We start from the raw sequence: 25,005 nt of genomic DNA, 5'->3' as shown, positions 1-25,005 counted from the left end.
TCTCTGTAACCTCATGACTTCTTCATTTCTCCTTTCTAAATAGACTGTTTGGATTGCATAAGAAAGTCATCAATATGGTACACAACTTACTTTCCAGTCACGACTCTGACCCACGGTACTCTGACCCTCAGATAAAGGCTCGGGTGGCTATGTTGTACCTTCCTCTGATTGGTATTATCATGGAAACTGTACCTCAACTGTATGATTTTACAGGTACTGAATATAATTAATGCAGTTTTCAAAGCTTGTCCAAAAGTTGTGGAAATGTCTTTTAAGGTTAAACAAGTATAAAGGAACTATACCCTAGAGTTAGAGGCTCAGTGGTTAATAGCAGTGACTGTTCCTGCCGAGGATGCCAGTTTGATTCCCGGTACTCAACATGGTTGCTCACAACCAGTAACTCCTATACTTGGGGATCCAGTACCCTCTTCTGGCCTCTGTGGGCACCAGGCACATTGTAATAGTGTTTAAACTATCAATTAGTTTTGTAAAGTACTTCTGGTTTAATGAAGTTAAAAACATCTCCTGGGTACCTGTTATTACCAGGAAATAACTTCTTGTCTGAAAGAGACTGGTAGTGTGTCCTCCCAGGTTTGGGTCACTGAAGTGTTTCCAGCCTGGAGGCTGGAATGTTCATGCTGTTTAGATCTTTCTTTGTAACTAATCATTTCAGGGTTCCACTATAAAGGACTAATATAGAAACAAGTTAATATTTAAATACTTTAAAAATGAATTTTGATGATAAAAATTGATAGTGTACTGAAAACATGGATTTAAACTGCAAAAAAAATTCAAGATTGCTACCATTTTTTTTTAAAAATGCAGACAAACTACATAGTCTAGAAATGTCACACACAAAAAAAAAACAAAAATCAAGAAAGTCAGATATGTGATGAATGATAAACTATATATAATAGTCTTTTTAATAAACTATTTTCTAGCACAATATGTTTAAATCTATTATGAAAAGTTATAGTTCATTTTAAAACTAAACACAGAGTATATATATGGTGGCACTCACAGTTGGAGACATACAAATAAATATAAAATGCAGCACAAAGACAACATGAATTAGTTCTGGCACACACCGTAGTATTATAATAACTGTGGCTGTATCTTTTGAATTGAATTGTTGAGTATGCTTAAAGTGCCGTGACACTAATCATCTCTGCTTATGCAGCTCCAATATCTGACAGCAGAACCAGCCTGAGGGCACCTGTTGCTTGCTCTTACAGATATCATGTTGTCAGTAAGACTGCTAGTCAATGCAGAGTGTACTATAGTGGTTGAGTTTGGGAACAGTAAAAATTACACATGCATTTGGCTCTGGGTATCCTAACTCATGAAGAAGTCATGTTTAATAACTGTTAGCTGAACTAAAGTTTTCTTCCCCTTTTCCCTTTCAGAAACACACAATCAACGAGGAAGACCAATTTGTATAGCCGCCGATGATTATGATAGTGAGAGTGGGAGCATGATAAGCCAGACAGTTGCCATGGCAATCGCTGGAACATCAGTCCCTCAGTTAACGAGGCCTGGCAGTTTCCTCCTCACTTCAACGGTAAAATGAACCTCTTACAAAGTTTGGCTTTTTGTTTTGTTTTTCTGGAATTCCAGATATATACAAAGAGCATCCATCGCTGAGGTTCTTGTGTTAACCAATGCAAATGTATTTCAAGCTCTATGAAAATGCTAACAGAATATTATCTGCCATGTACCAAGTTGTTTGAAAAATTGTTAACCTTGAGGCTTACAGGGTGCAACCCTGCATTTTGTCGTTGAGAACTCTGCAAAGTACCTCATTTGATGCAGCTCCTTGCCTTCATGTTTAAAACCCACTTATCAGCTCTAAGAAATACTCTCAGATTAACAATTAATCTTTAAATTTAACGCCTTTTAAATTTAGCAGAGTAATCTGTGAAGATCTGTGCCTTTTTTCTCCCCTCACAGATGAGGCTATCAGAGTAGGAAGGAGACTACCTCACTGAGCCAGTCTCCATTCTGAAAGCTTTAAACAACTTCCTTCAGAAAACACAGCAGTGTGTGCATCATTGCTATGCTTGGCAGCTTTTTTAATAGCTTTGTATGTTCCAGTACACTTATTTAAGTGTATAGATTAATAGTTTTAGTTACTTATAGAGCTGCACAGCTTTCTCCACAAGATGCATTGATGATATTTCCAGCTTCCCAAAAGGATCCCGTGTTCTACCAACCCCAGCAAGACTATGACTGATGTTCTTTTCATCTGTGTAGACCTAAAGGTCCTGGTCATTTCATGTAAATGAAATTGTATGCTGCGTAACCTTTGTGTCTCTTTCCTATCACCACTCACTGTGTGTGTTTGCGATTTCTCTATTCGTGCTGCAGCATGTATCAGTGATTTTTTTTCTTTTTTAAATTATTACAGCATTTTGTTGATAGACACAAATTTTGTTTATCTGTGTTTTGGTTGATTATCACTTAGATAATTCAATTTTTTCAGCTGTTAGGAATAAAGAATGCTGCTGTGTTAGTTTTTCTGTCTTTCATGTGTCTTGGATAAAAACCTTGGAGTGAATTTGCTGGACATCTCTCATTTAACATTTGAGAAGCTAAGCCCTTTTTAAATGGCATGAGCACCCCAATCAGTGCACCTTGCCACATCCTCTTGAACGTGTTCTTTGGAGAAAGGGCTGGGAAAAGTCTTTGTCTTGTTACTGAATATTCCAAGTACAGATTCCTTATTAGATAGGTGATTCACAAATATTCCCTTTTTTCTATAGATTATCTTTTCTGTTCTTGATGATAGTATTTAAAATGCAACTTTTTTGTTTTGGGTTTGGTTTGGTTTTTTGAGACAGGGTTTCTCTGTAGCTTTGGAGCCTGTCCTTGAACTCACAGAAATCAGCCTGCCTATATAGCTCTGGAACCTTATGTAGACCAGGCTGACCTTGGACTCACAGAGAGCTGCCTGCCTCTGCCTCCTGAGTAAAGAGATTAAAAGCATGGACCACCACTAATGGCTGATTTAAAATTGTTAAAACAACCTTGAAATCCTGAATTAAATTCAGACTTTTTATAACTGTATATTGATTATTTCTTTTGCTTGTGTGTGTGTGTTTTAGGATTTATATATTTAGTCTCTTAAGTAATTCTGTCTGTAACTGTTGTGCCAGGTTTGCAGAGCCCCAGACCAGCCCAAGGAGCCAGGCAATTCTGATGCAAATGCAAAGGTTCCTTTTTATTGTTCAAGCTGGCCATCTTGGATCTCACTCTATGGCAGGAGAATGAGATGCCAACCAGTCATTAAGGGAAGCTTTTAAAGGGGAAGACCATAAGGTTGAAGGCCACAAATTCCAGAATTTCCATGGTTACTTAAGGTCACACAAAGTACAAAGTTAAAGTAGTAACTATATATTTTAAGCAAGATACATTTGAGTAAGATCAGACAGGGCATGGGGTTGCAGGGTTATAGGGTCACAGAGTTTGTCAGTTATCCCCTGGGCTGAGGGATCTTTACAACCATCAGGGGACCTTTATAACTAGCAGTTAACAGACATAGGAATGTTTGACATAAGTGCTGGACAGTCACCTGCCCTTCTCTGAGAGCAGGGCTCAGGCATTAGCCATGGCACTCCTGATTTAAGGAGATGGATTTTCCTTTACCATTAGAAGTTCCCTTTCTCTGTATCAATTTAGGGCCCATGTTTTTTAAACTTATATTATTATTAATTTTTGGTCCTTCATAACCTCTCTCTCAGAGTGTTCTTTTGGGATTTGAGATCAAAGTGAGGCTGAACAGTTGACCTGGGCCAGAGAGTACATTCTTGTATGCTGTTCTCCTCAAGAGCTTGTTGAGATTTAGTTCCTTCCTCCCTGAGTCTTGGGAAGGCTGTCTTCCTTCTGTGCTTGCCCTGTGGAAGGAACTGGTGTTGAGGATTTTTTGTTTTTAATTTTTCACATTATATATATTTCTTTTCATGGCTATAAGGCTGTTAAACTTTCCTGTTTCTTCTTATACTGGTTTTTATAAATTGTATTCTATTAAAAATTTATTCAAATTCCATGGCATATAAAGTTGTTCTAAACGTTCAGTGCAATCTTATGTCTACTCTGTATGTAATCAACGTAAACATTTTGTTTCTATGACTAGTATTTTGTTTTGTTTTTCTTTTCTTATTGTCTCAGTAGTTCTGAACAGTTAGACATGTTCATTCATGCCTCTAATCTCAGTACTAGGATGGCTGAGGCAGGAGGATTGCAAGTTTGAGGTCAGCTACATCAAAAGTAAAAAGATATTGGAGGTGTGTGATTGGTCGGTGTGAAGGGCCAACTTGGGGTGCTGTTGTTGCTCAGTCTTCTGATGAGTGTTTGTCTCTGTCTTTGTTCTTGGATGTGAACCCATACTCCGTTTCCCTCTTGTTTCTTTATTTAATATTCTTTTTCTAACTCCTGATAAAAGTTTAACTCAATAACCTTTGTCATTTCTTTCTTGATATGTATTTTTACCCCTGCCAGTTTTTCTTTATTCCTTCTATAGTTAACTGCTACAGTTCTTACATAGTGTTTTCATTATTTGCCTCAAAATGTCTGCAAACTTCATGGTGATCTTGATTTCTGGCTACTTAAGAAGAGCAACTTTTAAATTTCTAGCTGTAAAGATCTCTAGTTACTCTCTTCTTTCTGCTCATGACCTGGCCTCATAGTCAGAGAATGTGCATCTGGATTTCAGTCAAGATGTTTCATTTCCCACAGCTACTTTTAGGTCTCATGAATGGTGTTCACTGTCTGAAGACTGTTCTTTTAGTTACAGTAACCCTGTATTTGCTTGTTTAAATATCCTGACTTTCACTGAGTTTTGTCTGTTTACTCTGCTTTCCCCCAGCAGTTAAGGCTTAGACCTTTCTCCTTGTTGCTCCACCACACTTTTGTTTCTTTTGGATTCCAATAATGAAGTATTTAGCAATTTAAAATTAAGATTGTTAATATATTTGTGGTGGCTTGAGCCTTTTGTTGGCATGAACTATAATGTTCTTCTAGTTATTTTTTTCCAAATGGTTTTAAATTTTACCTTTCCCATTTAAGTTAGTTTTCTAAAATTATTTTTTTATGGAATGATACAAAATAGGAATTCACTCTTTTCCCCTGTAGACTAATCATTTATCCCAATACCATTTACTAAATCCCCAAACCACATTTTTGGAATTCATAGGATACTTTTCATGCTTTCTACTCTGTTAGACTGTTTGTCCCACATATACACCAATCTCCCTGTCCCAATCAATGTGACTTTCTAAGCTGTGCTGTGTCTGAGGAATACATTTGTCTTCCTTGTCCCCTTGTTCCACGTGGTCCTCGCTGATGACTGAATGCTTCAGTGGCAGCATGGGTAAGAGCTTGTTCTCTGGAGCCAGATTTACTGAATGTGGCTTCAGTTCCGCTGTGACACAGAATACTTGGGAGGGCACTGTTGTCTTGCTGTAAAAAGGGATGAGTAATAATATTTATCTCATTGAGTCTTGGCAAGAAATAAATGGCTTATGTGCATACAGTGTCCAGTGCATTGCCTAGGACTGAGTAAGTATTTGCGTTAGTTGCTGCCATCATTTTCAGCCAGAATAGAAGGAAGACTGTAGAGACAGTCAAGTGTGTTCAGATCTCCCGAGTCTGCCCTCACTAATCTCCTTGGTTGTTTTTTTAGTAAATTTTCAAATAGCTACTTAGGTAAGGTGCATAGGCTTTGGGGTTTGGTTAGCCAGAACTAAAATCCTACTTTTTAAGAAAACTAATAATCAATATCATCTCGTAAATTGATGTGAAAGTTCAGTAAGCTTCTGGCATAGTGTTTAACATATTTAAATTTTACCTTATCAGCATCAATACTGTTATTGTTTTCTCTCTCTCTGGTTTTTTTTTTGGGGGGGGGGTTTCAAGATAGGGTTTCTCTGTGTAGCATTGGAGCCTGTCCTCGCACTTAATGGTCTATCTGCCTGCCTCTGCCTCCCAAGTGCTAGGATTAAAGGCTTGCACTACCACCGCCTGGCTATTGTTCTCTATCCTTAATTGTGAAACTGAGATGAGTCAGCTTACTTTGTAATATTTTGGGAGGACTAAAATAGTGTGTGTGAAGGGCTTAATACAGTGTCTGAGATAGATAAGATCCCTAATTAGTGATGCTATAGTAAATTCATATGCTTCCTTTTCCATTTACAGTTTATTGCTTTGTCTTGATATGCTCACACTTTGAAAATATCTTTCAATCTTATATGCCATAAATAAAAATAGCATTTTCTACTATTTGTATATTAATTACTTTAATGTTGCTCTTATAAAACATACAACCAAAGACAATTTAAGAAAGAGAGAGTTTATTTTAACTTAAAGCTCCAGGGGGATAGCAGTCCATGACAGCAAGCAGAAGCATAGCAACAGAAACAGGAAGTTGAGAGCTTGCATCTCAACCATGAGCACAAAGAGAAACCAAACTGGAGATGGCTCAAGGCTTTTACTCTCAAAGCCTACCCCTAGTGACATATTTCCTCCAGCAAGGCTACACTGCCTAAACTTCCTCAAACAGTTCTACCAGTGGGAGCCAAGTGTTTCCATGCCTGAGACTGGGGGTGGGGTGGGCATTCTCATTCAAACCACCGGAGTGTGGCTTAAGCCTTTCTCCATTTATGTCAGTGATTATTTGTATAAAACAGTGATCCTCTAACCCTTATAAACATTCGTTATTAGCTTCTGTCCATACTACAACTTACTCTGAGTCAATTGCTTTGCTCATTTGTTTTCACCATCGCTGATGTCCTATGATGTGTTCTTTGGGTTTTTATAGTAGAAACTTTGTTTTCTCTTGATGCTTTCTCTTAACATGTACATACTGTTCTCTACTGGCAGTTTTGCCACAGTAATGGTAGTATCTGCTGCCATTCGTTAAACTTGGGGTTTTAGAGTTCTATATGACTGGCTTTCCAAGTTCTATATGGCTGATTTCCCATGTGTTATCTAAATCAAATGGTTCCTTTAGAGTAGTTTATTTTTAAGAAAATTCAATTTTATAGCATTTATTTGTTCATATGATTTTTAAACAGAGTTATAACTAGGCTTCTCTGAAGCTTGTTAGGTAGCTTAAACTGCATCAAACTTATAGCCCTTCTACCTGAAATCTCCCAAGCACTGGAGTTACAGGTGTGTATCAACAACAAAACAACAAATGATCACCAGCCAGTGGGTCTCATACTGTTCTTCCTCATTTTCAGAGTGGCAGACAACATACCACCTTCTCAGCAGAATCGAGCCGAAGCCTTTTGATCTGTCTGCTTTGGGTTCTCAAGAACGCAGATGAAACAGTTCTGCAGAAGTGGTTTACAGACCTCTCTGTCCTACAGCTGAACCGGCTCTTAGATCTGCTTTATCTGTGTGTATCTTGCTTTGAGTACAAAGTAAGTAGCATTAAACCATTGAAACTTACAAAGAAGTAAAATGATGTGGAAAGGAAAAAGGAAATGTCCTCAGTGCCTCTTCTGATGTTTAAATTTTAGGGGAAAAAGGTGTTTGAAAGAATGAATAGTTTGACCTTTAAGAAATCAAAAGACATGAGAGCCAAGCTTGAAGAAGCCATTCTGGGGAGCATCGGTGCCAGGCAGGAAATGGTGCGGCGGAGCCGAGGGCAGCTTGGTAGGTACATCTGACCTATAAACTGTAATAGTTAATTAGAATTGTCTTGTTTTGTTTTGTTTTTCAAGACAGGGTTTTATATACTGTATATGTTTAGAATTTAATGCTGAGTAAGACACACTTAGCCTAGGAAAGAAATAAAAGAGCTCAAGCCAGACAGTCCTAGCATGGAAGTAGGCAAGACGTCCTGTTGGCAGGGTTTTTCTTCAGGAAAGCCAGCTCCCCAATAATTGACAGGGAGACTTATTATTAATTATAAATGCTTGGCCAGTAGCTTAAGCTTTTTACTAATTAGCTCTTAAAACTTAAATTAACCAATATTTCTTACCTATGCTTTGCCACGTGGCAGTCCCTTTTTTACCATGGCATGTCCATCTCCTGCTATTTTTGCATCTTGCTGATAGATAACTCCACCCTTCTGCATCCTTTTGCTCTTCTGTTGTTTGCAAGTCCCACCTAACCCCTAACTGCCTAGCTATTGGTCAGTTAGCCCTTTATTAAACCAATGAGAATAACAAATATTCAGTGTGCAAAAAGATTGTTCCACAGCATTTCCCTCTTTGTGTCTAATTAAAAAGGAAGGTTTAACTTTAACATAGTAAGAGTATATACAAAAAGCAAACAAACAATAGTTATTAAGGAAGAATTACAGTTACAATATCTAGTACATTTGTACTTGGCAAATTTAGAGAAAATTCTTTATCTTATCTTTGTGAGTCTAAAGCTTTATACCTAATTTACTTTTTATAATAACTAAAGAAAACTTTAAGTTTAACTATTTAGTCTTTAACTCCCATCAAAAACTCCAGAAGGATATAATATTACCTGTGACAGTGACATCTGGCTGCATGGACAGTTACCCAAAGTTCCTCTGGAACGTTGGGGCATCCATCATTTGCCTACAGGCCTAGTATATCTGACAGACATTTCTTTTTTTTTATTTTAAAATTTTTATTCATTTTACATACCAACCAGAGTTCCCCTCCCATCCTCCTGATCCCTATCCATGACTCCCCACCGCCCCCGCCATCTCATCTATTCCTCAGAAAGGGTAAGACCTCCCATGGGGACTCAACAAAGCCTAACACATCAAGTTGAGGAAGCCCCTTCCCCCTGCATTAAGGCTGAATAAGGCATCCTGCCATAGGGAATAATCTCCAAAAAGCCAGCTCATACACCAGAGATAGATCCTAGTCCCATTGCCAGTGACCCCACAAATAGACCAAGCTGCACAACTGTCATCCACATGCAGAGGGCCTAGTTTGGTTCCATGCAGGCTCCTTAGCTGTTGGTCCAGAGTCCATGAGCTCCCATGAGCATGGGTCAACTGTCTCTGGGGGTTTTCCCATCAAGATCTTGTCTCTCTTTCTCATATAATCCCTCCTCCCTCTCTTTGACTGAACTCCCCAAGCTCAGCCCAGTGCTTGGCTGTGGATCTCTGCATCTGTTTCCATCAGTTACTGAATGAAAGTTTTAGGATGACAATTAGGGCAGTCACCAACCTGATTACAGAACAAGACCACTATTGCTAAGAGTCTTAGTTGGGGTAATCCTTGTGGATTCCTGGGAAGTCCCTAACACCAGGTTTCTCCCTAACCCCAGAATGGTTTCCTCTATCAAGAAATCTTTTTCATTGTTCTCTGCCTCTGTCCCTCCCTTAACTGGACCATACCATTTCCTCATGTTCTTATCCCCCTTGCCCTCCCTATGCTGCCCCCAACACGCTCAGTTTACCCAGGAGATCTCATCTATTACCCCTTCCTAGGCCTACCCATTGTATGTGACAGACATTTATGAGAAGCGGGGAATTTTTGTATTAGCTTGTCTTGGCAAAGTTTGGCAGTCACTTTCTTTTGCATCCTGCTGGTCCATTTTGAACAACATACTGTCAGCAATCAAAGCAAGGGAAGTTTCTTGCCCAAATGACTAGCTTTTGCCATAAAGAAAGCAAACTCCATATGGCCATCATCTTCTCTGAAGTAAATGTAAATTGGTGCTGCCAGGAGCAGATGTGTCTCACTGTCATGAAAAGATTATTAAACATCTTTTTCTTAGAACAATTTAATCTTATTGTTATAATTTTTTTATCTTTTCATGAGTGTGTTGTATTTTATATGTATGCTTGTATATATGAGCATGTGTGTAGGTTGTATGTATGCATGAATGTGCATGCATGTCTGGAGCCTAAGGTTGATGTGAGAACATCCTCTATCATTCCTCCTTATTCTTTAAGGAAAATCTTTCAGTTAACCCAAAGTGCTCCAATGTGACCATCTTTCTCCAAGAGTCCCCTGTCTCTGCCTCCCAGGGCTAAAATTACAAGCAGCTTCCACATCTGCCTAGCATATGTATGGGTTCAAGGAATCTGCATTCCTGTTTTCTTGCTTGCGCTGCAAAAATCAAGAAGCTATCTTCACAGTCTCCATTATGTTTTGCTATATACACAAACTTATTGTGTACTCACTATATTTCAGATACTTTATTATTAAATGCAGAAGAAAATAGACATCATTTTTGTCAAGTAACATGTTCTTATATGAATAAATACTATGGAACCCATTGTGGTGGCTCACTTCTGTAATCCTAGTACTTAGAACGCTGAGGCAGGTTACATTAAATTCACGACCAACTTTGGCTATATACTTCATTCCAGGCCAGCCTGGGCTACAGAGTGAGACCCTGTCTCATTACAAATTAATAGTCAATGTAACAAGCAAAAGCAAAACAAATACTAGGCAAAGATATCTTGGAGGGTGGAGGAAGACTTTCTGAATAGGTGATGAGTGATGGCTTGCCCTGTGGAAGGAAGTTCATAAGAAAACCAATCAGATAAAAGTCTCAGGAGCCTGTGTGGTGAGACCATTCAGACTACCCATGCTAACAGGAAGAATGACTAAACACATCGTGGTACTCTCAAGGAAACGAGGCCATTCCATTTAGCCTTATAATAAAACCCATGTTAGAGTCTTCCTTGGCTTATTTAAAAGGATGGCGTTTTCCCCCCCCCCAAGAAATATCCTGTATAGAAAGTATTTCCTCCTTAATTATTATGAAAACTTTTAAATGAAAGTCACCTTTCCATTTCTTTCACTTGAACTGAAAGAAATGACTTAATAAAATTAAAGATAGACACTACTTATTGTATGTTTTCAAATATGTGTACATGTGTTCCACCTAAAGCACCATTTTGAAATTGGCTTGACAGAGAGGAGCCCATCTGGAAGCGCCTTTGGGAGCCAAGAAAACCTGCGGTGGAGAAAGGACATGACTCACTGGCGCCAGAACACAGAGAAGCTTGACAAGTAATATGGCCTGGTCTGCTGTATGGGCTACCTAGAACTAAACATAAAAAGAAAGCGATTCATTTTAACTGTTTTAAAATTAGGCACTCATATATTAGAAGATAAATATCTAGGCTTGATTTTTAAGTTTTAGATTTAAAACTATTTGAGAAAATGTTATATTTTATAGTAAAATGCATTGCTTATTTAAATAAACAAAACTATTTACCCAACTAATTTCCCTGGAAAAGGCATTTGACAACTCAGCATCAAATTGTTTTGTATGTTTTTCCTCTCTTAATTGAGTTATAATTAGTAAGAGATGTATTTACACTATACAATGTGAGTTTTGATATATGTATATAATTGTGCAATTATTATAATCAGGTTTATTAACATCATCTTTTTTTTTTAAGTTTTATTTCTAATGTATGATTCCATCCAGTCTTGCTTAAGAGTTAAATTATTGGTGGTTGCTCACACCTTTAATCCCAGAACTTGGGAGGCAAAGGCAGGTATATCTCTGTGACTTCAAGCCAGCCTGGCCTATAGAGAGAGTTTCAAGATGGCCAAAGAGACACCCTGTCTTGAAAAACAAAAAACAAACAAAAAAAGTTAAATTGCCTTTTGAGAATATCTGTATGAATAGCTTAGGAAATTAGATAAAATCTTAGAAAAATCAAATGCTTTTATTGTTATTAAATACATTGGAAATGTTGAGAATCAAAGATGAATACTAAACTTTTGAATATTGCCTTACATACCACATTAGTGAATGCAGCATATATAGCACCATCTAGTGTCTGTGTTGATGGCTGTAAAGAAGAGTGTTCATTGCAGACCTGCAAGACAGAGCAAACATGTGTGCCTGTAGTGGCACTGTGTGCCTTTGTTGGCGACAGATGTATATATTGCTGGGCATGGTGGCACTCAGGAGGCAGAGGCAGGTGAATCTCTGGATTTGAGGTCAGCCTGGTCTACAAAAAGAGTTCCAGGCCAATCAGGGGTACACAGAGAGAGTGTCCATCGGGGGTGGGAGGGGAGGGCATATGTTACTATATAGTCAACAAGATGTAGGGAAACATAACATTTTAATATTTGAATTACTGTCTTTTTCTTCCTTTTTTTATGTTTTTGTTCAAGTAAATTGTTAATAGTTTCAAGGTTTTGTTTTGCTTTTTGAAAGATAAGTAAAGTTTCTTACAATATTTTGTATTAGGTCAAGAGCAGAGATAGAACATGAAGCACTGATTGATGGAAACCTGGCTACTGAAGCAAACCTCATCATCTTGGACACGTTAGAGATTGTCGTTCAGGTAAGTACCGGTAAGAGGAGTGCAGTGACAAACGGGGCAGGTGGAGATTGGGAAATCAGTTTGAACCCTAAAGTGATGTTCGGATATTAACCACTTTATAGGTGATGTCTATTTTATGTATTCATCTTTAAATTGCAGACTGTTTCTGTAACAGAATCCAAAGAGAGCATTTTGGGTGGGGTGCTGAAAGTGCTACTCCAGAGCATGGCCTGCAACCAAAGTGCAGTCTATCTGCAGCACTGCTTTGCCACGCAGAGAGCCCTGGTCTCAAAGGTGGGTTATTTTATACTGTGGTCTTATGTGACTTCACTGTCTTCTGTAACATTGCCTAAGGCCATTTGCACACTCACTGGTCAATACATTATAAATTAATTTTAAACACCCTGGGTCCTGTCTCTGCTTCTGTCTTCAGAACTTGTATTGATCTGAATTATTGGTAATCAGTCTCTTATCTTAAAGTCTTGTTTTGAGAAAAGCCTGAAATCAGCAGCTGACTGAGTGTAGGCTCTTGTTTTCTTTCCCATTGTTCTGTCTGGGTTTTATGGTACTGGAAATTGAGGCTGAGTCCTTGCACATGTGATGAAAGCATTCTTTCTCTGAGCTCTGTCTCCCACCCATGTATACTTTAAGCTCATTTATTAAGAATGTAATGTATTTTACACACCCTTTGCTGTGTGAAGGTGGCTCTGTGTCCCACTGCCTTAGAGATTTATTTGTTCTTTGCTCCCCCAAAATATGTGCATTCGTATTTATTTATTTATTTATTTATGTTGAAGCTTACATGTTTATACTGTTTTCATAGTATCTGACTGATGGCTCACAACCATCTAGATAATATTAGGTCTACCTCGTGGAAAAGAAAACTTGTCCAGGGTCATACCACTACCCTAAGCAGTGACATCACCAGTATTTAACCCAGCCTGTCTGACTGTAGTGTGCACTGTTGACCTTAACTAAAATTGTCTCCTAGCCATCCTTTTTAATTTCTTGGCTAACCTCCCAGATTTCCAAGTCTGGCTAAATTAACATATGGCTGTGTCTTCCAGTTTCCCGAGCTCCTGTTTGAGGAAGAGACAGAGCAGTGTGCTGATCTGTGCCTCCGGCTTCTCCGACATTGCAGCAGCAGCATCAGTACCATACGCTCACATGCGAGTGCCTCCCTTTACCTCCTCATGAGGCAGAACTTTGAGATTGGGAATGTAAGTGTTGTGCCATGAAAGTTATCTGGGTTCATAATGAAACACAGCTTTAATAGACAGGCATTAAGAACTTAGAATGTCTTGCTTTCCCATCCTGTGGATGTCTTACAAAAGTGTGTGCATGAATGAGTTCGTGCATGTGTGCGATATGTGTTTGGTAATAGAAACTCACACTCCTACATTTTTTATTAGGTGCCAGGTTCTCATAACCCAGAAAAAAAGATTCTAGTTACTTTATAGATTGTATTTACTTTTTTAAAGTCCCTAAATTTTGACTGCACATGCATTTTCTTGATACATGTCCTTGATAGCATTTTCTGTTGTTCTAGGATATGCTTTTTTTCTATAGGGAGGGACAATTTAAACATTAGTATTAGTACCTGTAGATAGAAATTGATAATTTAAAATTGTCAGTGATACTTATTTGTTAACCACTACCATCTTCTCGGTTCCCACCACACCTTGCAATATACTTAACTGCCTTGAATATTTGAATGTTACTGTTCTCACTGTGAGATCCACAGGCGTATTATAAAGAAATGGGTGATGTGCATTTAGCATCCTAGTACTACATGAAAGATGGACTTCCAGGTTAATAAAAAGTCAAGTGATTAACCAAGAAGTTACTACAATGACTCAGAGCAGAAATGGTACAGCTGTTGAAAAATGTAGTGGTTTTAAGAATGAAAAACGGTTTAGAAGGCAGAAGGGACTACTGTATTAAGTTTATTCTATGAAGAGTCAGAGAAGAATAAGCATGAGCTGACCTCTAGATTTTTGGCTTGAGGAAGTCAATGAGAAACAAAGTACATTGGCTACACTGACTTCTGGTTATCCGTGCACTATCCAGATGGAACTCTTCAGTAAAATAGAATGGCAGATGTGTTAGTTGAAGGAAAGGCAGCTATTTAGTGCTTGTCAAGTGTGAAGAGGTTAACAAAAATAGGGAACATTGGTGTTTTAGTTTCTTTCCCTGTTGTTGTGGTGAAAACCCTGACAGAAGCACCTGAAGGGAGGACAGGTTTGTTTCACTCATAATTCAAGGTGAATTAACTGTGGCAGGGCAATCAGGCAGCAAGGGCATGAAGCAGCTGGTCACTCCACAACCAAAATCGGAAACAGACAAGGATGACTCCATAAACACCCACTGCTCTGTTTTTGGAGTGCAGGGCCCTCTGTCCAGGGAACAATTAAAATGAGTCTTCTCACATCAATGTAGTGAAGAGGCTCCTTTGCAAACATTCTTAAAAGATAAGATTAATCAAGACAATCCCTCACAGATATGCCTGAAGACTCATCTCCTCTGTGATTCTAGGGTTTATCAGTTAAAAAGTAACACAGAGCATCACAATTTTTATGTAAGAGATAGCACACATAAGGAAGACAGAAAAGTAGACACAGAATAAGATGAGTTGGGATTGGAGCTCAGTATAGGAGTGACTGCCTTGCTGTGCTGAGCCCCCAACAGTCCCTAGTCTACAGAACACAAAGCAGACTGGGAAATCTGTAGAAGCAGTGGCGTTGAGATAAAACCAAAGTCTCCCAGGAAAAAGTGAGCAGAACCGCAGACACACCGAAGTGGGAAGCAGAACACTCATAAAAACACTTGGATTTGACAACCATTTTTTTATTTTCTTTTTTATTATTATTTTATTTTTACATTCCAATCCCAGTTTCCCCTTCCTCATCTTCTCCCGCTCCCCCCCACACCTGCTATCTGCTCAATGGAGAGGGTGAGGCCTCCCCTATGAAGCCTACCAAGTCTGCTCCATCATCTCGTTGAGGCAGGACCAAGGCATCTCTCCACCCCACACCCCTGTTTGACAACTAATTTAAAGGGTGGTTTCATAATAAGGAATAATGGGGCAGCAATGAGTTTATACTGTGAAAAAAAAAAGAAGATAAAATGTAAACTCTTAGAAATATCACTATAAGAGTGTGCAGTTCACTAAGGCTATGCTCTTGTAGCATGGGCCTAGTGAAGTAAGCTGGGGTTAAATAAATACTCCATGTCCCACTCAGACTATGGATATGGTGGTCAGAACATAATTTAGTGATGGAGCATAATCTTGTATTCTCTTGGTGAGGCTTGTCTCTGGGTTTCCTGTTCAAGTCCCTAAATTTTTCATTTCTAATTTTACCTCAATTTAGGTTTTCCGTATGGATTGCATTTCCACTTTCATGAACTGTTTTCTTCATTTTACTGCACTGTGTGTTTTCATAGATTTCATTAGTGGGTTCATATCTCTTTAAAGTCCTTGATTATATTCATAACAGCTATATTGATGTCTTCTTCTTGTGCTTCAGTTACGTTGGAATACCTGGGGCCTGCTGTGGTAGTGTTCCGAGGCTCTAAGTGTAGACATATTGTCCTGGCTGTTATTGATTGTGTTTTTATACTGGTATCTGGGCACCTGGGCTTGTGATGTTTTAATTCTAGGTTCCTTGGTTTCTGTTGCCCTTTGGATCTTAGGAGCAGGTAGTGTCTGTGGGCTGCCTGTAGAGGGTGTGTCAGAGTACCTCATATGTAACCACTGGGGTTCCCAAGTAGAACTTGTTTCTAGGTGTTGGGAGCTGACACACAGGAATGGGGATGGGCTAGAATGGTGGGGGCACTGAGAAGGCCCATAGGAGGAAGGAAAGCAGGTCTGCCACAAGGATTTGATTCCCTGGAGCAGCGGATTCGCTGGCCACCAGTGTATCTGTAGGAAGGGAGTGTCTCTCGTGTCGGTAGCTGACACCAAGGAATGGGGTGGGAGAGAAGGAAGGTTGTAGGGAGAATCTGCTTAGGTCCCTGGGAGTGAGGGCAGACAGGAGGTCTGCTCTGCAGGTAAGTGAGACCAGGGAATTGGAATTGGAGGGTGAGAAGGAGAGTGAAAGACCATCTCTGGGTGATAGCTGGGTGAGACAGAGGGGTGAGAGGAAGGAAGGCTATAGGGAGAATCTGCATAGTTACCTGGGAGTCTGTTGTGTCCTTTTTAAAATCAGATTTCAATGCATCTGTTTCCCTCAAACTTGTTTTTTTTTTGTTGTTGTTGTTGTTTACCAAACATATGAAATATTGACAATTTCCATTTCACAGAACTTTGCCAGAGTGAAAATGCAAGTAACAATGTCACTGTCCTCTTTGGTGGGTACATCTCAGAATTTTAATGAAGAATTCTTAAGACGCTCTTTAAAAACTATTTTGACATATGCTGAAGAAGATCTAGAATTGAGGGAAACAACATTTCCTGACCAGGTGAGAAATGAAGCTGTCTTTTGTGTGTGTGGTGTGTGTGGTCTCTGTCTGTGTCTGTATGTATATATGTGTTCATACATGTCAAGGCTGAAAGGCATTCCTCAATCCCTTTCCCACCTTAGCTTTCTGAATCTGGAGCTTACTAGTTTGCCTGGGATGACTGACTAATGAGGCCCACGGATCCTCCTTTCTTTCCCTCCCTATGTGCTGGAATTATATGCCAGTCATCACACCTGGCTTGTGGGTGCCTAGGGCAAACTTAAGTCCTATTCCATCTGAATATTCTCCACAGGCCCTTGTTTTCACAATAGTTAGTATGATTGCTGTTTGATTCTGTTTATTTGTAAAAGAACTGTGGGCCTAGGCAGAGTAGACAGTGCTTTGGGATGAAACATTCCTGCCTTTAATAAAACTAGTTTCATCAAACTACCTTGTAATATTTTGCTGCGCCTGATCCCTGCTTACAGCACCACATGCAGTGGAAAAGTCTAGTCTACTGAAGAATCCAGAGTTCATGCCCTCCCTTTGCCACACCCATATACTCACTATAACTTCTTTTCAAAGTTCTAGAAACTTCTCTGAAATAGCTCCCAAACTCATTTAATTATCGAAATGAGTGACACAGGAAATTTTTGTATAATTCTCTACTACAGGTTCAAGATCTTGTTTTCAACCTGCATATGATCCTTTCTGACACTGTGAAAATGAAGGAACACCAGGAGGACCCTGAAATGCTGATTGATCTCATGTACAGGTAGCCTTCGTGTCGTCCACTCACTCTTGCTTTATGGGTAGCATTCGATGAGAAGAAATACACACAAATTATTGAAGTAACTTTCTAATATAAATTAAAAGGTCCACATGCAATTTTACTTTTTATTTGTTTATCTGGGTATTTTGCCTGCCTGTATGTCTGTGTTCCATGTGCATGCTGCCTGGTATCTGTAGAAGCCAGGAGACTGTTCTTTTTTTCTGGGGCTACTTTCTTTGTATTTTCTGTCACTGCTTTTAAACTGTTTAGTTTGAACTGGAGAGATGGTTCAATAGTTGAGAGCACTTGTGGCTCTTCCAGAGGACACAGATTCCATTTCCAGCACCCATGTGGCAGATCAGAGCCATGTATAGCTATAGTTCCAAAGGCTCCTTACCCTCTCTGGTTTTCATGAACACCACATTGTGTGTAGTGTGTAAACTTACACAAAGGCAAAAACACCCACATACATGAAGTAAAAGTTAAAAACTAACTTCAGTTTGCTTATATGTTCTGTTTTTGCAGTGCAAGGGATCAAAGGTAGAGCCTCAAAACTACAGTAATTTATTGCTTGTCAAAAAGAAAGAATTTTTTTAAAAGTAAATTTGGTATCCTAGATCTTGAACCTCTTAGAAAATCCCCAAACCCACATTTTAAATGTAAAAAAAGACAATCCAGAAAACGCACTATGTAAATATTTAACATAATATGAATTGTCATAAATTCAAATTATGGTTATGTTTAAAGATAGTATTCCTAGGTATTGATTTTGAGAAACTTGTTATTCCCATTGTATCAGGATAGACACAGCAGTAAAACTGGGATTTTCCTTTTTATGTGGCCCTCTCTTTCACATTTTTTGCCCATTAGAAGACACTATTCTCTTTAAATAAAGATGTGATGAAACTACCTTATATATTTCCTAATTTCCCTTATTTAGCATGTAAAAATATTTTTATTTTATATTTTCTAATTTAAATATAGTTTTCTGAGCAGCCAACTTTTAATGTGACCTGTGTGCTTACCCCAGACCAACATGATCCTGTCCATTTTAGATACCACAGTGATTATCCATTCACCGTGACATTTTTCCAGCCATTTAAACACTTATTATAACAGGTTGGTGCAATAGCAGGAACTTGTCTGGTAAACTCTGAGCAGCTCTCTGAACTTTCCCCTAGTCTGGGAAGCTGGTAATGACTAAGACACATTTCTGTCCTGATTAGAATTGCCAAGGGCTATCAGACCTCTCCAGACCTACGATTGACCTGGTTGCAGAACATGGCTGGCAAACACTCGGAGCGAAGCAATCATGCTGAAGCTGCTCAGTGCCTGGTCCACTCAGCAGCACTTGTTGCTGAATATCTGAGCATGCTGGAGGACCGGAAGTATCTTCCTGTGGGATGTGTCACATTCCAGGTAGGAGTCAGCTGTGTGTGTGAGAGATCAAGTTGTGTCCTTTGGTTTTTACTTTAACTTGGTTATATGGAGTTCTTCAGTTTGTAAGGAAAGCCAGTGCCCGGCCAAGTGAATGAACAGTGTTGTTCAGAAGTGGTGTTGACCCTTGGTTCTGCATCTGTTCTGAAAATGCATTCACAGCCTCTTAGTACCAGGCATGTACTCCACTGCTGGGCTGCATCTCCAGCCTTTGAAAGAGGACTTGTTTTTTATTTATTTATTTGTTCGAGAAAGGGTTTCTCTATGTAGCCCCGACTGTCCTGGAACTCGAACTCAGAGATACACCTGCCAACTCTGAGATCCACCTATTTCTGCTTCCCAAGTGCTGAGATTAAAGGCATGGGCCACTTGATTTTTAATTGGGAGTTGAAATTGGGGCTTCAGTACTAAGACAGCTAGGGCTCTTAAATATTGAGCCATCTTTTCTTTCCCACAAATTTAAAAAAGAAAAAAGTGTGTGTATATATTCATGATGTGCTATGGTACACCTGTGGAGATGAGAAGACACTTTTCCCACATTGTTACTGGGGGGAAGTTCTCTAGCAAGAGTTGTAATTTTATTGTTAGAGATTTTGCATAGGGGCTGAACCCAGGGTCTCACACAGTTGACTATGGGCTCTGCTATGTAGACTCTACTCCAGCTTCTTTTCTTTAGCCGTGGTTAATAGTTAAATCTAGCAGTCAATTACTTCCTCATGCACTCATTCATTACCAACACCTTTTCAATATATTTTCCCCTAGAATATTTCATCTAATGTATTAGAAGAGTCTGCTGTTTCAGATGATGTGGTGTCTCCAGATGAAGAAGGTATTTGCTCTGGAAAGTACTTTACTGAGTCAGGACTTGTGGGGTTGCTGGAACAAGCAGCTGCTTCCTTCTCTATGGTAGGTGACAGTTTCCTGATCCATAAATGACATATATATCAGTGTTCTCTGCCTTGCAGCCTTGCCTTTCCTTTAAGAACATTTGCTTCAGGTGCCCTTACGAGCTGTCCTTCCAGGCCTGTCCTTGCTGCTCCTGGTATCTTAATGATCTATGCTTACCCCAGTATTTTCATGTACTTGTTTATGAACCAGGTTAATCTGAGTTAATCTGCAACAGTTTTCTTTGTTTACAAAATATTTTCGAGGGAAGGGGAACTGGGATCAATATGTAAAATAGAAATAAAAAATAAAGTAATATAAAAAACCAAAATATTTTCTGAAACCTTTAAATTTAAAAAAATAAAAACAAAATAAGTTCTGTTAGAGTAGACTAACATGACTTTCTGCAAGATGAATTGGGGATTTTTTTCCCCATTTGTTGACCTGTGCTTGTGGAGTTGTCCTTCCTGGGTAGGACTGGCATCCCTTGCCTGCCTGCTCTGCTTGTATAATAACACCAGTCCTTGTTCCCTCCCATCTGTTTGTGAAGAATTGAAGCTATCAAGGGGAGCCCAGATAGGATGTTTGATTGGGCCTCTTTGATCAAGTCCGTGCGTGCTTCCTTTGACTTTACTGTTTAGTGTTCAGTGTCCTAGCACCAAGGTTCAGGAGACCATAAGGTTTATAAGAAGGGTAAGGGCAAAGCTTGAAATGATGTGCAGAGCTGCTCTTCTTCTCTGGGAATTAGATTTCTTCTTTAGGCCTTGACCCTATCCTGCAATGTATTATTCAAGTGCATCAAGTTCAGTCTGAGCTCCACACCTAGTAGCTGTGTTATTTCAGGTACAAGTCTATTCATGTCTTTTCTTAAAAGTAATATATCTAATAACAATGTGTACTTAGGGTTAGCATGAGGAAGAAATAAATAAGATCATATATAGAGGATGCTTACACTTTAGTCACTGCCATTAATACAACCTTTAGCATTATTGGTCCTTAGAACCAATATATTTAAGTATAATGATTTTCAAGCTCTTAAAAATACTTTTCCAGTCCTTTCAGAAATGTCCGATCTCTAAGGACCATGACCATCCCATTCTTGCTTAAACTGGAGTTAACTAGCTGAGGGCATGGGGCAAGATTTTTTTTTTTTTTTTTTTTTTTTTTTTGATGTTGACAGAATAAGTAAACTTTTTGTGTATTTGTATATAATTCCAATAATTCACAGAAGTACATTTAAAGACTAGAGGTCTGTTGTGCAGAAATTCTTTTGCTAACACATTATTAATATATATTAATTATATATCCTTTTGAATTTAATTTAAACTTTTAACTTATTAAGAAATTCCCAGAGTATTTTAGTTCTAAATTTATTCCTTATTGAAGCTATATCATTGCTTCAAGATCCTCCTGTGATGTGTCCTGTAAGTGTGTAAGACTCACACTTTCAGAAAGATCCTCCTGTGATGTGTCCTGTAAGTGTGTAAGACTCACAGAAAGATCCTCCTGTGATCTGTGAAGTCCTGGGAAAACTATTTCCTCCTCCTGTAGTCTGCTATGTGAAAGGATACAGCTGTCATGCAAGCAATCAAAACCTCACATTGCCTTAAAATAATTAAAGACTTTTCCATGAGTTTCTAGTAAGCAAACTTATAGTCTTGGAAAAGCAAATGATTTAGGCTTTCCCAGAGGCCACAGATTATCTAGTTGTTAAGAGAATTGGAGATTTTTGACCAGTATAACAATTGAATTTCTTACAGTTCTCATAAATCATTCTCAGGAGTTTATATGCATATATGCATATTTACCTTAGTGAAGTCATTATAGGCTAGCCAGGAACAGGATGCCCAGGTCAAACTATACATCAACATGACTATTCATGTGTATGTAGTATGTACGTACTTGGGTCTTTCAGAGGAAATGATACGTTACTTAAAATTGGTTTTTAAGCTTTAATAAAATTAAAAGTTAGACCTGTTGGAAATACTTCAGTGGTATTATCTTAATAAAAATACAGTGAATTTACAAATTGTAATGATCTTAGTTTTCATAGCTCTAAAAGCGGCATCTCACAGATGTTATTTCTGTAGGCTGGCATGTATGAAGCAGTTAATGAGGTTTACAAAGTACTCATTCCTATTCATGAAGCTAATCGGGATGCAAAGAAGCTCTCCACCATCCATGGTAAACTTCAAGAAGCATTCAGCAAAATCGTTCATCAGGTAACGGTCCCCACTTGTAACTTTACTAGTTAGGGGAAAGTCTGGAAACTTAACATTGCCTTGTGCTCACATCTAACCAGATCCCATGAAATGACTGTTTTACTTGGGCTAAAAGAGGGTTCATAGTTAAAATCCAGATTCATTAACAAAAACTTGAGTGAATTTACCTAATGTACTTATGACTACTAGAAACTTCCCAAATGACTTTCCCCCCCAAATTTTTGAATTACTACTATTTATCTATGTTTTGGGGATCTTATTTTCTGTATTACATTGTAGATTATAATTGTGGATCTGATATTTAATTTAACGTTTGTTCCTTTGTTGCCAAAAAAGTTTTTACACATAAATTAACTTTTTTGTTGAGTGATGTGAAATTTTAATGAAATCCTGGTATTTTTACTGCTGTAACTGTGCTTGTTTCTCCTACATTTGCACTGTTACCCACAGTGTATTCTAATATGAAAATAATGAATGAAAAAAGCTCTTGTGTAATTTATAGAGTGATTTCAGTACTTTGCTTAATTGTGTAGGCCATGTTATCAGCAAAATTAGAATCAAATTAAACTTGCTTAGATAGTGGAATAGACTATTAGTGGTTTGTCCTTCTGACTGAGTCGTTGGCTCCATTGAAATTTCCTGTTGGGGCTTCTCTTTGTGTTATCCTCTGTTCCCTTCCCACTCACACCCTCCACAAGGCAGTGGAGGAGTGACTCTCCCCTTCTGCACACCATACCCGAACTGCTGCACAGTCTGCCAGCTTGACCACAGTGGCCCAGCTATTACAGGTGAATTGACAGAATCCGAAAGCCAGGACTCTATTGTAAACTTCTAAAATATTGTCATTACAAAAGATTGCTTAGGTTTCATGGTGGTAACAGGTGTTTTTTTAAATAATCAGCTGTGCACATGCTTTGTGAACTTCATCTGCCTTGAGAGCTCTCTATGATGCAAATTATATGTGTCTAGTCTGGAACATGTAGAGCTACTACAGTGGTTTTCAGGAAAGTTCCATCCACTTGGTTGGGTTCCTGGCATTTGACAAAACTGAAATGAATGTCCTATTTAACCTGGATATTTCCGTGGGATGAAACTAGAGATACCTTAGTTAGACATAGAAAAAGAATAGGCACCAAGTTAGGTTTTCTTTCTCTGAAATGTGTACTTCACTTGAAAAGTACTTTCACTTTTAAAACAGCTTTGTAAAGGTAAAATTTTAGAGATTGAATTTTGAACAAATTTATGTCATAAAATTTCTGCCAGTCTTAAATGAAAGAGTATGTGCTATTTAAAATACTATTACCCTCTGTCAAGAAGGTTTTGTGGTATGGTACCATTTAACTGAACTTCCTTTGGCCTTTTTGTTCTTTTGAACAGTTTTTTTATGACTTGCCCTTTTTTTTTTTTTTTTTTTTTTTTTTTACTTTTTATTACACAGAGTACTGGCTGGGAGGTAGGTAATGTTTTAGTTAGTTAAAGACACTAATAGATGGATTTGACCAGATTTCTTATGCCGATGCTTTGCCCACATGTGCTAGCTGTGGGCATTCTGTTGCTGTCTGCTTATCAACTGAATTCATTAACCAAAGAAATTTTGTTAAAATACTGTAAGTTATTTTAAGAACTTTTTGACTTAGAGGTTCTAGGCAGTGCATGGAAACTCCTGTTACACTAATGAGATTCTTTGGTAAATGAGCCACTGTGTTATCACTTTAGTTTGTTTTTATTCTTTGATGCATTTCTTTCGTCAACACTTACACACAGATTTCTTTTTTAACCATATTATTTCACTCATTTACAGAGGTCGATTTATATGTTATTGCTCAGAGGTATAAATGGAAAATATATTTTGTTTGATTCCATCAGTTAGGGGACATGCTTTTTCTGTGTCAGTGTAGAAGAGTCATTTTTGTGTTAAACTGGGCACCCTGTCAGAAACGATGGAGGCCAACTCTGGTGATAACTAAAATGTAGGTAGAAAATAAGCATGTTAGAATTGAAGAAATGGTGTTTAATTTGAACGTGAGTCACATTGCCCTGTATATAGCGTATGTGTGCACACGCACGCGCACGCGCGCACACACACACACACAGAGAGAGAGAGAGAGAGAGAGAGAGAGAGAGAGAGAGAGAAATTGATTTTGGCCACTTAAATTTAGTTGGAGGAAAAACTCCAACAACTCAAAGAAATTGAGAAAACTTAATATTTAATTCGACCTCATATTCCGATAGTGTTTATTACTGTATAGTGAAGACTACATGTGCTCCCTTTTAGATAGTAAATTTGGAAAAGTTAAATATAAATTAAATCTTATATGAAACTGCCATAAAGAATTGATTATAATAATTTTTCATCTTTCTGTAAAGGAGAGAATTGTATAAATTATGCCCTAATAGTAAATAATGTCTATTTGGGCTAGGTGTGTTAGTAAGATTTTTGGTTTTGCCTCTCACTTGTCATTAGACTTGTATTGGCTGAATAGGCTAGGCTTCTCCAGATTAAATGTGCATACCCTTATTCGTGCTTCAAATATAATCTCTTATTTCTGTGATTTCATCTAGACATATGCAGAGTCTTGCCACAGCTGTTTTTGAGGGATAAAGTTCCTCATGGATATTCTAATGTGAAATAGAATTAGCTGAAAACTACACATGAAATTAAGAATATATTAAAACCTCTGAGCAGTTTTTACAAGTCTGCTTGATGCTAAATCGACCCCTGGATGATATACTTTCCACTGGTTGTGACATTAATACCATTCTTCCATCATGTCACTGCATGGTAAAAGTTGCACAGACCTTATTTCCTCGTTTGCATTCTTGTCACTGCCGTACTGGATCTTCAGCTTCATAGCATCTGAATTTGTTGCACGTGTGTTTTTTTGTTTTTTTTTTTTTGTTTTGTTTTGTTTTGTTTTTTTTGCTATCCCTTGTTAAACTTAAGTGGATGCTTGCGTTTTACAAATGTGTTTGCTGCCATTTGCTGCTTAAATGTTGTGAAATTCCCCTAATTAAAA

General features: G+C 38.3%; 1 protein-coding gene across 9 annotated transcripts in view; it reads left to right on the top strand.

Annotated features, from left to right (window-relative positions):
• Nucleotides 1-25,005, top strand: part of Dock7 (dedicator of cytokinesis 7) — a 174,513-nt gene that overhangs the window by 131,580 nt on the left and 17,928 nt on the right. For 6 of the 9 annotated variants that reach the window (XR_007834746.1, XM_051188213.1, XM_051188212.1 and 3 more), the window contains 14 exons: nucleotides 44-213; nucleotides 1,407-1,561; nucleotides 7,239-7,421; nucleotides 7,521-7,656; nucleotides 10,862-10,958; nucleotides 12,157-12,253; nucleotides 12,392-12,526; nucleotides 13,300-13,452; nucleotides 16,535-16,693; nucleotides 17,347-17,447; nucleotides 18,671-18,863; nucleotides 19,644-19,787; nucleotides 21,857-21,988; nucleotides 23,427-23,441. Coding sequence is in view for 8 of the 9 variants with exons in the window: in XM_051188213.1 (XP_051044170.1) it covers nucleotides 44-213; nucleotides 1,407-1,561; nucleotides 7,239-7,421; nucleotides 7,521-7,656; nucleotides 10,862-10,958; nucleotides 12,157-12,253; nucleotides 12,392-12,526; nucleotides 13,300-13,452; nucleotides 16,535-16,693; nucleotides 17,347-17,447; nucleotides 18,671-18,863; nucleotides 19,644-19,787; nucleotides 21,857-21,988; nucleotides 23,427-23,441 (1,870 nt within the window). In the remaining variant the exon portion in view is untranslated. The remainder of the gene's footprint in view (nucleotides 1-43; nucleotides 214-1,406; nucleotides 1,562-7,238; nucleotides 7,422-7,520; nucleotides 7,657-10,861; nucleotides 10,959-12,156; nucleotides 12,254-12,391; nucleotides 12,527-13,299; nucleotides 13,453-16,534; nucleotides 16,694-17,346; nucleotides 17,448-18,670; nucleotides 18,864-19,643; nucleotides 19,788-21,856; nucleotides 21,989-23,426; nucleotides 23,442-25,005) is intronic. The other 3 variants (XM_051188215.1, XM_051188211.1, XM_051188208.1) reach the window with 1 other exon arrangement.

The sequence above is a fragment of the Phodopus roborovskii genome, unplaced genomic scaffold, assembly GCF_943737965.1.
Source record: "Phodopus roborovskii unplaced genomic scaffold, PHOROB, whole genome shotgun sequence".
NCBI lineage: Eukaryota > Metazoa > Chordata > Mammalia > Rodentia > Cricetidae > Phodopus > Phodopus roborovskii.
Note: the sequence above shows the minus strand (reverse complement) of the source record. Positions and strands in the feature narration are given on the sequence as shown.